The 14,976-nt window shown below is 44.0% G+C and overlaps 1 protein-coding gene across 1 annotated transcript in view; it reads right to left on the minus strand.

Annotated features, from left to right (window-relative positions):
• The window catches only part of LAMC2 (laminin subunit gamma 2), a 67,647-nt gene that overhangs the window by 6,154 nt on the left and 46,517 nt on the right, over positions 1–14,976 (minus strand). Inside the window, exons 10-21 of the mRNA XM_009191943.4 lie at positions 13,016–13,128; positions 11,820–12,038; positions 11,066–11,248; positions 10,144–10,389; positions 7,639–7,781; positions 6,392–6,548; positions 5,878–6,083; positions 4,274–4,353; positions 2,987–3,142; positions 2,110–2,254; positions 1,210–1,362; positions 299–413 (exon numbers count right to left, since the gene is read on the minus strand). Of these exons, the coding sequence (XP_009190207.2) occupies positions 299–413; positions 1,210–1,362; positions 2,110–2,254; positions 2,987–3,142; positions 4,274–4,353; positions 5,878–6,083; positions 6,392–6,548; positions 7,639–7,781; positions 10,144–10,389; positions 11,066–11,248; positions 11,820–12,038; positions 13,016–13,128 (1,916 nt within the window). The remainder of the gene's footprint in view (positions 1–298; positions 414–1,209; positions 1,363–2,109; positions 2,255–2,986; positions 3,143–4,273; positions 4,354–5,877; positions 6,084–6,391; positions 6,549–7,638; positions 7,782–10,143; positions 10,390–11,065; positions 11,249–11,819; positions 12,039–13,015; positions 13,129–14,976) is intronic.

Consider the following 14,976-nt stretch of genomic DNA (forward strand, 5'->3'; position numbering starts at 1 on the left):
CCTTGTCTCTAAAGAGGAAGATATTAGGTTCTGGAAAGGTTACGTGACTTGCCTATGGTCACACAGCTAGTCTGGCCTGGTCAGGTGGCCCAGCAGAAATCAGAACTCAAGGCTTCTGACATCTAGCTCTATTATTACTACTACATTAAATATTAATGTATTAATATTTTATTTAGAAAGATATTTACTAAAGATCCCAATATACCTGCCACTTTGAGAGATATACGAGAATTCAAAGGAAATCAGTCATGGCTATACCCTTAAAATACTCAAGTGACCTGAACCATGAAGTACTAACCTCTGAGGTTTTTAAGAATGCTCTCAACTTCATAAAAAGTGGCATTGCCCATACTTAGTGCTTCTTGTGCTCTGCTTTTAGCAAGATTGGCACGGGAAAGCAGCTGATCTGATTTCTATAAAAAGGCAGACAGAACAAGATTAGAGGAAGTACATTCCTGCTGGCAAAATCACTCTGACACATTTTATGACAGCAGATTGTTGTGATTCACTGCAGAGTCTAGGGGTGCTGTAGCAAACCCCTCTACAATCTGGGACAAAGCAAACTTTATAAGTCCACGACACATTCCATATAGAGAATGGTCAAACTCTAGTCCACCATCAGGGACAGGAACGGTTTTATAAATCATAATTTTAACTCTAGATATTTCCTGAAGTCAAGTAGTAGACTGAGCTAGACCAAAATTAGACCCAAGAGGCCTAGGTCCTATTCCTAGGTTTGAGGGCTGACTCACTGGGTGGAGCTGAGCTAATCACACCAAGATCTCTGCAACTGTTACTTCTTCCATAAGCAGTGCCTTCATTGTTGATTTTTCCAGAAACAAGGTCTTGCTCTGTCACCCAGGCTGGAGTACAGTGATGTAATCGTGGCTCACTCGAATTCCTGAGCTCAAGCGATCCTCTCACCTCAGCCTCTCAAGTAGCTGGGACTATAGGCATGTGTCATCATGCCCAGCTATTTTTTTATTTTTTATTTTTTGTAGAGATAGGGGCCTCACTATGCTGCCTACGCTGGTCTCAAACTCCTGAGTTCAAGTGATCCTCCCGGCTTGGCCTCTAAAAGTGCTGGGATTATAGGGATGAACCACCGTGCCTGGTCAGAGAGCTTTTGATTATTCTTCTTGCCATATGTATTCATATGGTAGGCATTCAATACATGTTTATTGAGTTAATGAATTAACAAAGTAATACTTCTCTCCCGTTCTTTCCATTCTGTAAGAGCTGCTGTGTTTCTTCTTTCCAGTCTCCCAGATTCTTTTGTGCACGTTTGAACTCATCCATATGCCTGGTCACCAGGCTTGAGAGTGAATCAGCTTTTTGTTTGATCCTCTTTGCTTCTTCCACCTGTGAGCCCAAAGAAACCAAGGAGTCTGACTTCTGCTTACCAGTTACCACACCAGCTTTGTTAGGACCTGGCACCATTGTTTGAAAATAGCAACAGCCTTAAGAAGCCAAGAAAATAGTCACTAGCCATCCAGGCCCCAAACCTAACAGAAATGAGTCAGTATGCCCCATGAAAGTAAGGCAGCAGGTCCCCTCAATGTCAAACAGGCTTTGTGTCTGTTCTTTTTTATTTTTTAAATTTTTACATATTAGTTTATATATTCATGGGAACATATATCTATGGGAATTGTGAATTTTTTTTTCTGTAGGTAGTAAACAAAATTTTCTTAATCTAGTAAGTTTGGAATTGTTAAGGGAACTGATGGCAGAAACAATGCAAAACTTTTGAGAACAAGTCATCTCCGAGTGGCTATACATAGAGATATACTATAGGTTGGACTCAAGTGTAAACAAAAAACTTTATAAAAATTTCCCACAGATTTCAACAGTCCCCAGAACTAAGGAAGATACATAAAACTTTTATCCAGTAATAGGTTTAGTATGGGTCAAAGCCTTTCCAGAGACTAGGATTGGGGTTTAAGAACAAGGAAATGGATAATTAAGAAGGCTAAATACTCTTCCCACTCTAAAACAGAAATGGTCAACATGGAGAAAAAACTGAATGGTTGAACAATATTATGGCACCCCCAGAGAAGAAAGTATTTATGGCCCTCCTGTATGTCAAGCACACAGGCCAGATGCCCTCACCTGAAAGGTCTGATCATTGACTCCCTGAAGCTGAGACACCGAATCCAGGAGGCGGAGACTGTGCTGATAAGACCTATCTGCTTCAGTTTCCGCTTGAGTGGCCTCCCTTGTCAACTGCTGGGCCAGGGACTTGGTTTTCTCCAATCTGGTATTGGGGGTGGGGTGGGAAGGGCGCAGTAACAAAAAGAGGACTTTGAGAATTTTTTTTTTTTTTTTTTTTTGAGACAGGGTTTCACTCTGTTGTCCAGGCTGGAGTGCAGTGGCATGATCACAGCTCACTGCAGCCTCATCCTCCCACGCTCAAGCAATCCTCCCAATTCAGCCTCCTAAGTAGCTGAGACTACAAGAGTGAACCACCACACCCAGCCCCCCTTTTTTTCTTAATAAAAGCAAAATTTCACCCTGTTGTCTTGAAAGTATATAGTTGGAATAACCAGAAGAACCAAATAAAATTATTTATCAGATACGTGTCCCTCTCTACTAAACATAAGCCTTTTAATTTATATAGGTTGGGTCAGAAAAATTCAATCCCAAGTTCCCCACTTCTTGATAACAGAAATATATTTCTGTATTTTTATATCTCCCCATGCCATCAGATGGGTTTACTCACACCCTTCATACACCAGAGAGTGACCATACCTCCAAGTATTGTAATCACAATCAAAACATAAATTTTATTTAGACTAACCAACCTTTTTTTCTTCCAGTCTTAAAAATATCTACTTTTCCCCAAAGTAAAACTCCCATGTTTTCGGCCCTCTTATTCTCATTAATAATATGTTTTTACAGCTAGTACGGTGCCCCTCAAGTACAGTTAGCATTTTGCCCTGGGAGTATCTAAGGTATATGAGCCACGGGAGGACCCGTAGGAACATACTTTTCCACAACCCCCTGCACCACAGCGCCATCCAAGCTTCCGCTTCCGCTTCCGCCTCCTTCACGCAGGGCCTTGTGCACCAGTGAGAGGGCTTGTTTGGAATAGTCCTCAGTTTCTTTTGTCAGTTGCTCCATGTTACTGGCCGACTCAACGTGGCTGAAAGGATTAAAAACAAAAGAATAAGAGTTTTCAAGCAAAGGGCTTCCTTTAGGTCGTTCAGTTAAACGAAGGGCAAAGAGCATGGGAGCTGGTTTGATTTAGAAAAACCCTACAGAACTGACCCAAATTACATGGAATTAGAGGCGCTATCAAGAAGCAGAAGGTGTTTTGGAGAATTCGCCTCATGTCATAGACCTTGTAGTGATCTTTTCCGTTTATGGCATAATCACTGGAGGCCCGGAGCGGAGTGGAGGGTGGAGATGGGTGGGAGCAGTCTCAGGTTATAAAACACTGCATCTGTAAGTTGTTTGCTGCAGGAGGAAACCTCTAGGTCTTGTTTCACCCAGGATCCAACCCCTACTCACTTTCGCTTCAGCTCTAAACTGGACCCACCACTAGGGGGACAAAGCATGTCTATAAAATTTCCCTGGATACTTTTGGTTCCTCCTGGTTCTAAAAAGTGCTTTTTTGAAAAAAACCCAGAGAAACAAAACCAAAAATCAATGCACTCAGGAGGCAGCTCATGTTACAAATACACAAATCAGCCCTCTTCCGCTGACTGAATTCCACTTGGGATTAACAGAGTCTGCCACCCTGCTGAGCACTCCCCTACCAGCAAACCTCTTAAACACCATAGGATTTCTAGTCAGAGTCAAGGATGAAGGGAGATGCATGTTATCACTGGGGCCCTGCAGAGCCGGTTTTCAGGAGGAAGTTCCCCCTCTCCAGTCTTGGCCCCCACAGGCTAACAAACAACTCGTTGCTACTTGTTCCCAGGCTTGGTGTGGGAGTCCCTGAAAGCTGCAGAGCTTTCTCTTCCAAGGGCTGATTCATTTCACGTGGCCGGAGGAATCACATCTGACATACACCACAGCCATACTGTGAGTCATAGGGAAATGTGGGAAAGAAACACCCTCACCCCCAACTCCTGCCAAATGACCCTGCCCAGTGGCCACTTACATGCAGTAAAAGCCAAGTGGTTAAAAATTGGTTTCAAGGTAGGGAATGGCTGCAAAGGAGCCTGGAGAGAATAAATATCATGCTTGGGTCCCTGATACCCTACCGTCTTATTCAAGTCTGACCTGGCAGAGACGGCTTGAAGCAGAGGTGCCCTCTAATGCTGCTCACCTTTCTGCTAATCTCGTGGCCTCCTGAGCCAGACTTTTAAAGCCATTTGGCCCCACGTAGTGGTCTGAGGCAGGAATGTTCTGTGGGAAAAGGAGAATCGGTTAAGGCGAATCGGTTAAGGATTTGCACTTGGCCATGGAACTTAAGCAGGTGCAGCATCTGTCCTGTCAGAACCACTTGTCATTAGTCACACAGGGTTCCACACGCTGACACTTACACCATGCCTCTATTCACCATTATCATTCTATTTTTAAAAAGTATGTATAGGCTGGGTGTGGTGGCTCATACCTGTAATCCCAGCACTTTGGGAGACCGGGGCGGGTGAATCACCTGAGGTCAGGAGTTCAAGATCAGCCTGACCAACATGGTGAAACCCCATTCCTACTAAAAATGCAATAATTAGCCAGACATGGTGGCAGATGCCTGTGATCCCAGCTACTCGGGAGGCTGAGGCAGAAGAATCGCCTGAACCTGGGAGGTGAAGGTTGCAGTGAGCCAAGATCGCACCATTGTACTCCAGCCTGGGCAACAAGAGCAAAACTCCATCTCCAAAAAAAAAAAAAAAAGTATGTATAGACAAGAACAAAGAAATCCAAGTTCAAAAAAGTCTGTATATAGATATAGATGCATTAAAATATATATACATTAAAAAAACCCAAAACAACAACAAACAAACAAAACAAAAATTCTTTTCTTGCTGGGAGCCAAAAAAATTAAAAATAAAAATATATACATGTACATATTTTTATATGAATTTAAAGTCCAGTAGAATATATTCCAAGTTTTAACAGTAGTTATTTGATAGTAATGGGATCATAGAGAATTGTTATTTATTTTCTACAGCAAACATTTTCGTAATAAAGGAAACAATCAATACACATTATTTTCAATGTGACTTCCTTATTATAGTATCTGATTATCATTCCACTTCCTCTATTCATCTCCCACCCATCATTTACATTACTGTCACCATAGCCTTCTTCATTCAGAAATAGAAGAGTGCTCAATCAAATCTCTCCCTCCTACCACATTACAAACTACATTAAGAAAATCATATTGGCAGCATTTTTTTCCCATTTTCAAAACCATGTCTTTATTGGGTTCCCTCCCTCCCTCCCTTCCTTCCTTCCTTCCTCTCTTCCTTTGTCCTTCTTTCCCTCTGTCCCTTCCTTCCTCCTTTCTTCTTTCTTTCCTTCCTTCCTTTTCATTCATTCATTCATCCATTCATTCATGCACCAGACATTTACCACAGCTATACACTGTACTGTAGGCTGAGAAAGTAAATATGAACTAAAGTAAATCCTGCCCTCTGGGAGTTAACAAGCTAGGAGATAGGCAGAAGGGAGGTGAGGCAGGGCCAAGATGAGGATGTAGTTAGAAATAAATGAACTAGGGAGAAGAACATAACTCAGTAAAATAGGAAACTGCAGAAGGCCAAAGACATAAATAGATGTGACTGTTGCAAGGAAAAGAAGTCCAACCACCTGTCAGGTAGATCAGAAGCAGAAAGTGAGCCACTGAGAAACAAAGTGAGTCAGTGAGATCTAGAAGTAGATCTCCCAACACAGCAGTAATTCTCAATACCCTAGCCCAGCGAAACCTACAGTGTTTCCCAAGGAAGCTTCGCTTTCTGCCAGGCTCAGCTGCATCTGAGTGATGAGCCTGTGAGTATCCCGAACTTGGTTCTGGTACTGACTTCCCAGGGCCCGAACTCTTTCCACAGTCATCTTGAGGTCATCCAGGCGGCTCCGGTAGCTGTTCTCTTGGCTTCTCACCTTGGCCAACTGGAGACCAAGGGATCTGCTAGCACCTGAAAGCAAAGAAGGAAAGGGAGCATGAGCACTTTCTGGGTCAGCATAGAGTTAGCAAACATAACGGAGGGTTGACTGGCTTATGGCCAAATGACAAAAACACAATAGAGAAATGCATGCAACCATTCTTTTATCTCCATCATTCAAGTTGCAGGGGGAATGTCACAGACAGTCCTTCCACTCCTGCAAGGGCTGGTTGGAGATATTTGCTGAACTGATAACCATAGAAGATTTTATGACCTAACGTAGCCATTCCTTCTAGGACTATGAATTCTCTTCTGTCTGAAGGGAATTTGGCCTTCATCACCTTCTGAAATCTGGGCATCTCTCAGAATGTCCCGAAGGGCCTGCTCAGCCTGCTGCATCCTGCCTTCCAGCTCTGTATCAAGTACTGCTCCATCACCACCCTGAGCCTTTGAAATCAGGGCCTCCATTCTCTGAAGCTGCTGCATAAACTGATCCATCTGAAACCACAAAAGAAAGATCAGAACAGAGGGTGGAGACCATGTACCCAAGGGATTGTCCAATACCAGGTACCCTGGGGATAATACTAAAAGTCCAGAAACGCTTAGCATGTCATAGTGGTTAAAATTTTAGACCCTGGAGCCTAGAGTCCTTGAGTTTGAATCCTGGCCTCACTACTCACTAGCTGTATGACCTTGGGCAAGTCACTTTCTTTATCTATAAAATTAGGATAATGAAAATAAGAATAGTATCTTCTAAAGTTATTATTTGGACTACCTGGGTTAACATCTGTAAAGCTCAAGCTTTACTATGCAGTTAGTATTTGTAAAGTGAAAGCAGTTGCAAGCTAGAGACAAGAGAACAGTGCCTGACGCAAAGGAAATGCGTAAAAGGCTTGTTAAATAGATCAGTTTAAAAAACAAGTTGAGTTTGTTCTACATTTGGAGTTCTGTTTGGACCTCTGTCTTCCCCAATCCTCACTCCAGGAAGAAAAATAGTTAATAATTAACAAGAACATCAAGTTCATTCTTCTCTGGAATTCAAATGAGAAATTTCTGGAGGCCATTCTTGTTTGGGAAGCCTTGATACTTTCTGGACTCCTGATATCTTTTATGTTTATGTTTTTCTTCATTTGTTTTACAAAGACATCTGTTGAAAAGAAAAATCAAGCTGGAAAGTGACATATTATGGTGGGAAGAGCCCTGAACTCAGTTAGGGGACATGGTCGGGATTCCGAGTTCCACCTAGCCATATCACTTTGAAAAATTTCAAGTATTTTGAGACTTTATTTGACCAATGAAAACTGAGGTCAGAATACTTTTCCATTCAACTCAACTAAGTTATCATTAGTGCCAAATGAAACAGTATCTGCAAAAGAGGTTTTGAAAATGGTATATATAAGAACATAAACCTGAAGTATTATCACTATACAGAATTTTTTTAATACAGCAATTTTTAAAGAAAGAAATAGTAATCACACTCCCATCCTCAGGAGACTAGGAGGGTCCTAGATCTGTGACAGAACCACCCAGTGGACACTTAAGGATTTGATTCTGTGGGGTTAGGGGTGGTAAAGAGAAGAACGCATACCTGAATCTTCACTTGATTATAGCAAGCTGGACAGCTGAATGCTCCGTGCTCACAGCTGGGGCCACCGAATCCTGGCTTACAAACACAGGTGCCATCACTTCGACATTCTACAGGCTCTGAGCCCATGGGGTTACAGTTGCAAGCTAGAGACAAAAGACAGACAAATGGAGCATTCACATCAAACTAGTCTAGAAACTGGAGGTAGAGCAAAGATACAAGAAAGGAGATCAAGCCTCCAACAGCAGAGAATCCTTCTACGCCTCCATGTACCTTCTTAATACAGATAGGTCTTAGGAATCACGCGGCAGGTTTGCCTGGTGTGTGTGCCTGCGGGGAGATTATAGCCTTTCTGGCAGTGCTCATTTTCCTCCCCCTGTTAAACTAAAAGCCTGTTAGATATTCTGCAGGCACTCTGGCTTTGCTTTCAAGGTGAATAACATTTCTTCTGGGCCCATTACATGCCAGATGTAGACATCCCCCTCTATTTTGCAGATGAGGAATGTGAGCTCAGGAAGTTGAGTAATTTGCCTGACGTTACATGGCAAGTAAATGGCAAGTGACAATGAGAGCTCAGGAAGGGCCAATGTTCTTTCCTCTGTTCTGCGGCCTCTGGTGTAGGAAATACAGTTAAGAAAGTAATACCTTTATTCATCCAATCAAATTGATTAAGCCAGGTTCTGTTATAAGAGTTAAGGATATGATAGTGGGTGAGACACTTTGATGATTACAGTGATTCTCTGGGTGACAGTGATTCTCTGGGTTGTTCTATCTTCAGTGCGCACAAAACGCTGATTACATATCTACGTGTGTTGTCATTATTTGCATGCATATTTGTATATCTTCCTTATTATCATACAAACTCTTCGAGAGTTGGGATGACTTATTCACCATTATAGCCTCAGTATCTAGGTCCACACTGGGTACATGGTATGTGCTTGATAAAGGATAGTTGAGTGAAGAAATGTGTGGTATAAAGCCCGTGAAATTTCTGTTAGTAACCTAGAATTACAGCTACAATTAAAGACAGAATATAGTTAGAATATATAACTAGAATTATAGTGTGTATAGTGAGCTTTCTTTTATCCACCACTTTGAGTTAAATATTAATCATACATATGAGGAAACTGAGGCTCAGAGGGAGTAATTGGCATAATTAGCACAATATAATAGGTATGTTACAAAACTGGACTTGAACTCAGTCCTGCTGGTGTCACATGGGCTTTTCCTCTCATGAGGTGCTTTCTAGCACATCACAGCCAACCCAGAGATTGGGGTCTGGGCTGGTCTGGTCCAGAATTCCCCAAGGGATTTGTACCACTAAGTAGAAGCCTCAGGTTGCAGAGGTCCTCAAGCACTTCAAAGTGGAGACTCTTGTGTGAGTGGGAGGCTGTGAGCTCCATGCAAACCTCCGGGTCTTCATGAGGAACCAAGAGTCTTCTAACCTGGTTGTCCAGAGTGGCTCTGGACTTTTTGTTGTTGTTGTTGTTTTTTGAGACAGACTCTTGTGCTGTTGCCCAGGCTGGAGTACAGTGACATGATCTCGGCTCACTACAACCTCTGCCTCCCGGGTTCAAGAGATTCTTGTGCCTCAGCCTCCTGAGTAGCTGGGATTCCAGGCACCCACCACCACATCCAGCTAATATTTGTATTTTTAGTAGAGATGGGGTTTCACCATGTTAGCCAGGCTGCTCTTGAACTCGCAACCTCAGGTGATCCACTTGCCTCGGCCTCCCAAAGTGCTGGGACTACAGGCTTGAGCCACTATGCCTGGCCCCATTCTGGACTTTATAAACAAAGTTAGGGTGAACAAAATCCTGAGTTCTGGGCACCAAGGTCAGCCTGGGACTGAGGGGTGAGTCTGTGGGGCAGGCCAGCTCCTCTAGAACTGAACTTGCCTCTAGAATATAAGATGTACAAAGATTTGAAAGCAGAGCTGGGCAAGAGGACCAGTCTGCACATTCATGCTTTGATGTGCAGCAGGCCTCAGGAATGCTCCACTACAGCTGCTACTTTGAAGCTGTCTTGTTAGGAGAACTTTCGACTCTTACCTTTCTATACATCAATTATGCTGACTTCTGAGAGAGTCTCTTAAACTACTTTACAGCCCACTCCCCTTCCCACTTGAGTTTGCTCAGGCTTACTCTCGAGTCACTTATTACTCTCCTACAACAGGTTTGGCGGCCACTTCCCTGCCTCGCTGCTTGGGATTGGGCATAGGATATGGCCCCGTGTTATCTCCCCTTCTGCGTAGGAATGTAAACCTGACCCTTTTCACTTCTCCCACCCAGCTTTAACCTAGCTCTGTCTTCCAGACCTGGCTACAGGGGAAACCTGTCTTAAGGCCTTTGACAGATGAAGAAAGGCCCAAGGTGCTCACGGGTCAATTTGGTCAGAGAACCAAAGTAACATCGCAATATGAACTGCCATTGCCCCTGCTTAGATGGCAAGCAAGCGCATATGTACACAGGCACACACAGACACAGCCTGCCTGGGGTGGAGTCCTACCTCGACACTTTTCTGCTGGATTGGGAGCCAACGGGTCCCCGAAGTAGCCTGCTTTGCACTGGTCACAGTAGATGCCGGCTGTGTTGTGGATACACTTCAGACACCTGCCTGTCAGCTGGTCACAGTTCCCAGAGGAACTGGGGTCCACATTGTTGTTGCATTGACAGGGCTGACAAGGCCTCACTGGGCCATGTTCACCAAAGGGGTCCCCAAAGTAGCCATCAGCACAGAGCTCACAGCGGGCACCTGGGAAGGAACAAATGACCAAGCCTAGGTCGACATCCATCAGGAGGAAGACCAGATGCAGAGACCTAAAGTTGCAAGTCACCCTCTAGAAGAACCAGAGAAATGTGCTTCTCCAGGGACCCCCGAACAAAGCCCTCAGGAGCAGGTGTGCAAGGCAGGGCTGGTCCTTTCACTCCATGCCCACCGCAGGTTGCAGAACACAGCAGCGCCACTAGGAGGCTTAACTAGCTGGCTGGGAAAAAGCAGGCAGCTCCACAGAAGTAGTAAGGTTTTGAGCAATACCCCCAAAACGGCTGCTGAAGAATCCATTCTTCTTTCAGACTGACCAGCAGAAGGATGTGACATTTAAGAGGTCACTAAGTTTTCCCTCTTTATCTCAGTTCATTAAGAAACAAACCATGTGCTTGGTCTGAAAATGTCATCTTCTAATGACAAACCTCTCAAAACAGCTTCAGGTGTTTTCCCCCATAATTGCACTCTGCTCTTGCTTAATCCACTTTACCTCTTGGGCATCGCAATATCTTATCTTTAAGACATTATCTTTAGAGTGAGCACATTTAGGTGAACCCGAAGTCATTACAATTTCCTAGAAATTCCTCAGAATAGAAGCTATTTGCACACATTCATGGCATCAGGACAGGAGGAGGCAGGTAGCGGAGCAGACCCGTAGCCTTACCGGTGACCCCGGGAGGGCAGTTATTGCACACCACCTCCTCTGTCTCTGGCATCACTGAGCAGCTGAACCCGTTATGACAGGGACAGGGCTTGCAGCTGCGGGGGTCGTGCGGATCGTTGTAGAAACCAATTGGGCAGTCAGCACACTCAATGTCAGGATTCTCATCCCCTGAATAACAGTCTCCTGGGAGTAGGTGAAGAGTGGAGGGGCAGAGAAGTGAGCAGGGTCAGACAATACATTTCCTTCAACATGGGTCAGAGCGGAGAATGTCAAAGTGCCTGAGCACTGGCATTCACCCTTGCCACAGACCCAAATCTACACACGACCAAGGCCCCGAATCTCACCCTCGCTCCCCTATCCAAAGTAGACACCTACTTCTTTTACTATCCATAACTTAACACTGTTCCCCATGTTCTCTGTGGCCTGACACCACTTGTCTGCACATTCATTTAGACCCGGACTTGTCTTTGATCTCCCCACACAATTCTTGCAACTTGACACCAACTCCCCTACTCAGCACTGAACCATGACGACCATTTCCTGTAACCTGGCACCTTTCTCACAACCTTGTGGCATTTCCACAATGAATAGGATTGAGTGTAATAAGGCACCATGGCCATCTTCCCTGACTCCAGCTCAGCTCTCCTTAATCCTTTCCCACCTCTGATGTGAGTTCAGCCACGGTCTTTCTTACGCAGCTCTCTCTCCTCCACACAACACCCCAGCCACCTGGTCCAGGTGTCATTTCACTCACCTGTGTCTGGATCACAGGCCCCTCCCCCTTGACAGTTACAAGGAATACAGGTGCCAAAAGGCCCCAGTTTCGCTGAATCTCTCTTGTAGCCAGAAGCACAATCCTGGCAGAATTGCCCCTTGTACCCAACAGGACATATACACTGTTCAACCCAGGGTGCCGGGGCTCCAGAGACGGGTCGGGCTGAAATCAGGGTCACATTGTCAATGTACCCAGTACCTGCAATTGAGAGAACAGTTTAGAAGTTGCAAGTGGTACAGTGTGAAGATCTCAAGTCAGATCTTTCTTGGGATTTTATTTTTCTTAACTCCCTAACAAAGACAGGTGGTGTTCATACATCATGCCATGTAGAGAGGAATAGCAGTCCCCCACTGTGACTGAGCACACAGGCTCTGGGGTCAGAAAACCCAGGGCTTAAACTCTGACTCCACCCTCACTAGCTGTGTAAATTGGGCAAGTCACTTAGCCTCTCCATGACTGTGTTTCCTCAACTATAGACAAGAAGTAACAGTGGTATTTATCTCCTGTGTCTGTTGTGAAAATTAAATTAGATAATGCATGTATTATAATCTACCTGGCATATAGTAAGAGTCAATACATTGTTACACGTTTCTGCTCCCAACTTTATTTGCTGCATCAGTGACATGGAAATGGTGCATGCTAGTCACGCTTCCTTTTTATGTGAGTGAGTGCAGAAAAGCTTAAGGAACTCTTGTTAAATAATTCCAGTTGGGATTAGGAAGACCCAACATGTGAAATTCAAAAAAAAAAAACAAAGGAATTAATAGAATACATGATGACTCAAACAGGGTAGCATAGAGTATAATCTCAAAAGGAAAAGCTGCTCAAGGAAGAAATAAGACTGTGTTGTAGGTACCATTTCCTAGCTAAGGAAATGTGTCCATTTATTGTAGATTATCTTTCTCAGATAATCAGCTTTAATAAAAATTAAGTGGTCCTTTTAGCAAGGTAGCGTCATTCACCCTTCACTGGTGCTGGGTGCTGACGTCTTTTTAGAGAAACATTTCTTCTAAAAAAGCTTCTAGAATATAAAAATTCAGATCGAATCAATTATTCTAGGTCAGAATCATCAAATAACTTACCTACTTGTTTGGAGACTGCCACCACTTTAGAGAGCTGAATCAAATTAAACTAAAACCTAAGAAGAGAGAAATTAATTTCTCTTAGCCACTTACTGTATTCTCCATATGTAGCTCGGATGCGGAGGGCTGTGAGATTCCGCAGTAACCTTCGATATTCAAAGTAACTCAGCTGGGGGCTCCAATTACTGCTTGGATGCTCATTTAACCTGCATAATTTAAAATCAAAAGCTTTAAAAATCCGATTCTTACCACATACCTACCTGTTATAAACTATGCCTGAGGATATGGGAACACCTAAGCCCCTTCCCAGTCCTGCTTAGAAGGGGGCACAGGACTGAGAGACGCCTTTTCATAGGCATGTACTTGGACCTTCCTCGCTCCATGGGGAGGGCAAACCCCAGAGAAAGTGATGGAGGGCATCCCAGTGTGGGAAGTCCAGATCCAGGGGTGACGTCACCTGAAACCATGTTGATCCCAAGTCCTCAGACACCACTTTCTATTCCTGGTCACCCATAAGCTAGTATTAGGAATATCTCCATGTTCCAGAAGTTCTGATTCTCAAGAGCAACCATTCATCTTTTTTAAAAAAATCATTTCTTTGTTATCTGAGCACATTTTACTTACTTTTTTCAAAAACCAGTTTCCACTTTTACATTGTCCACATTTAATACTTTTTAATTTGGCATCGTAGTGGCTCACTGTAACATATCACCAGCCCCTGTGCTGTTCTTCTAAACTTTGTTTTGTTTTTTACTGAAGTATCTCATACAGGAACAACCCTACCCACCTTCATTTCATTCACTGATTTGTTAAACAAAAGTTGACTGTGCACTTGGTTTGGGCTAGAAGCTCTGTCAGGCTGGAGGACACAGACAACAGGGAGAGGTGATCACCATCCAGCCAGGGGAGTCGGGTGGGTAGACACACAGTTATAATAAGATGCCATGAATGCTATAACAAATGCATGCACAGAGTGCCATGGAAACACAAAGTGACTGTAACTTTACCTGGGATTCTGAGAAGGCTAATACAAAGGAAGAACATGGAAGCTGAATCTCAAAGAGTAAGTTCACCAAGCCTGGAAGGTGGGAATGGGCATTCCAGGCAGGAGAGCTTTGCCATTACCTCTGCCCTGGGTTAGGCCCCTAACTACTCTCCATTGAGCCACTGTGAATGTGTTCTGATGGTCCAGTTAAGGGCCCTACCCAAACTATCACCCATATGGTGCCTGTGTTTGCACCTAGCCTTCACACCTGATGATCACACTTGACTTAACAATCTCTCAATGGCTCTGCATCGTCTTTCCAGCATGGACAAGATCTAAGCTCCTTGACGTGACATACAAGGCCCAACATGATGGGTCCTTTTCCAGCCTTTGCAAACGTTATCTACCCATCTTCCCTATGCATGCTGTATTCCAGCCATAAATATTGCTTGCCAGTTCTCCCCTATATTATGCCTTTCTGCATCCCCACATATATTCACAGAGAAGGGTTGCTCTTCTCTGACTTTTGTCCCTGGAAAAGCCCTGTGGACCTTTCCATTATTGGCCCACACACTGCCGCTTCCTGAAGGTTTCCCTGATTCTTCCAGGCAGAATCGGGCACTTTCCAAGACCCCATGAACATGCACCACCCCTAAAGCAATTACCCTACTGTATTATGCTTGCTTTTTGACATGTTATACATTGTACTAGACCATGAGCTCTTGGAAGGCAAAGGCCATGTTCCATCTTTATTTCCCAGCCTCCAGTGCAGTACTGAGTACTTAGTAGGCACAGCTCCCTTCCCCAGCCTCTCTGCAAACACCATGCAGAACTCCTATTCTATAGGATACCATGCAATCCCTGTAGACACACACAAAAACATCCATAAAGTCACTCCCACCTCTTTCTCCTACCTCACTTCTCACTGCACTCCTCTCGCCGACTTAATGCTCCACTCATGCTCGACCATTTGGCATTTTCTAAATGCAAAAACCTTCTTCAAGCATTGCATTTCCTCTGCCTTGTTAACCTTTCATCCCTTTTCTTTCCTTAGAGGGCTGCCTTTCAC

Source organism: Papio anubis, chromosome 1 (assembly GCF_008728515.1).
Source record: "Papio anubis isolate 15944 chromosome 1, Panubis1.0, whole genome shotgun sequence".
NCBI classification, from domain to species: domain Eukaryota; kingdom Metazoa; phylum Chordata; class Mammalia; order Primates; family Cercopithecidae; genus Papio; species Papio anubis.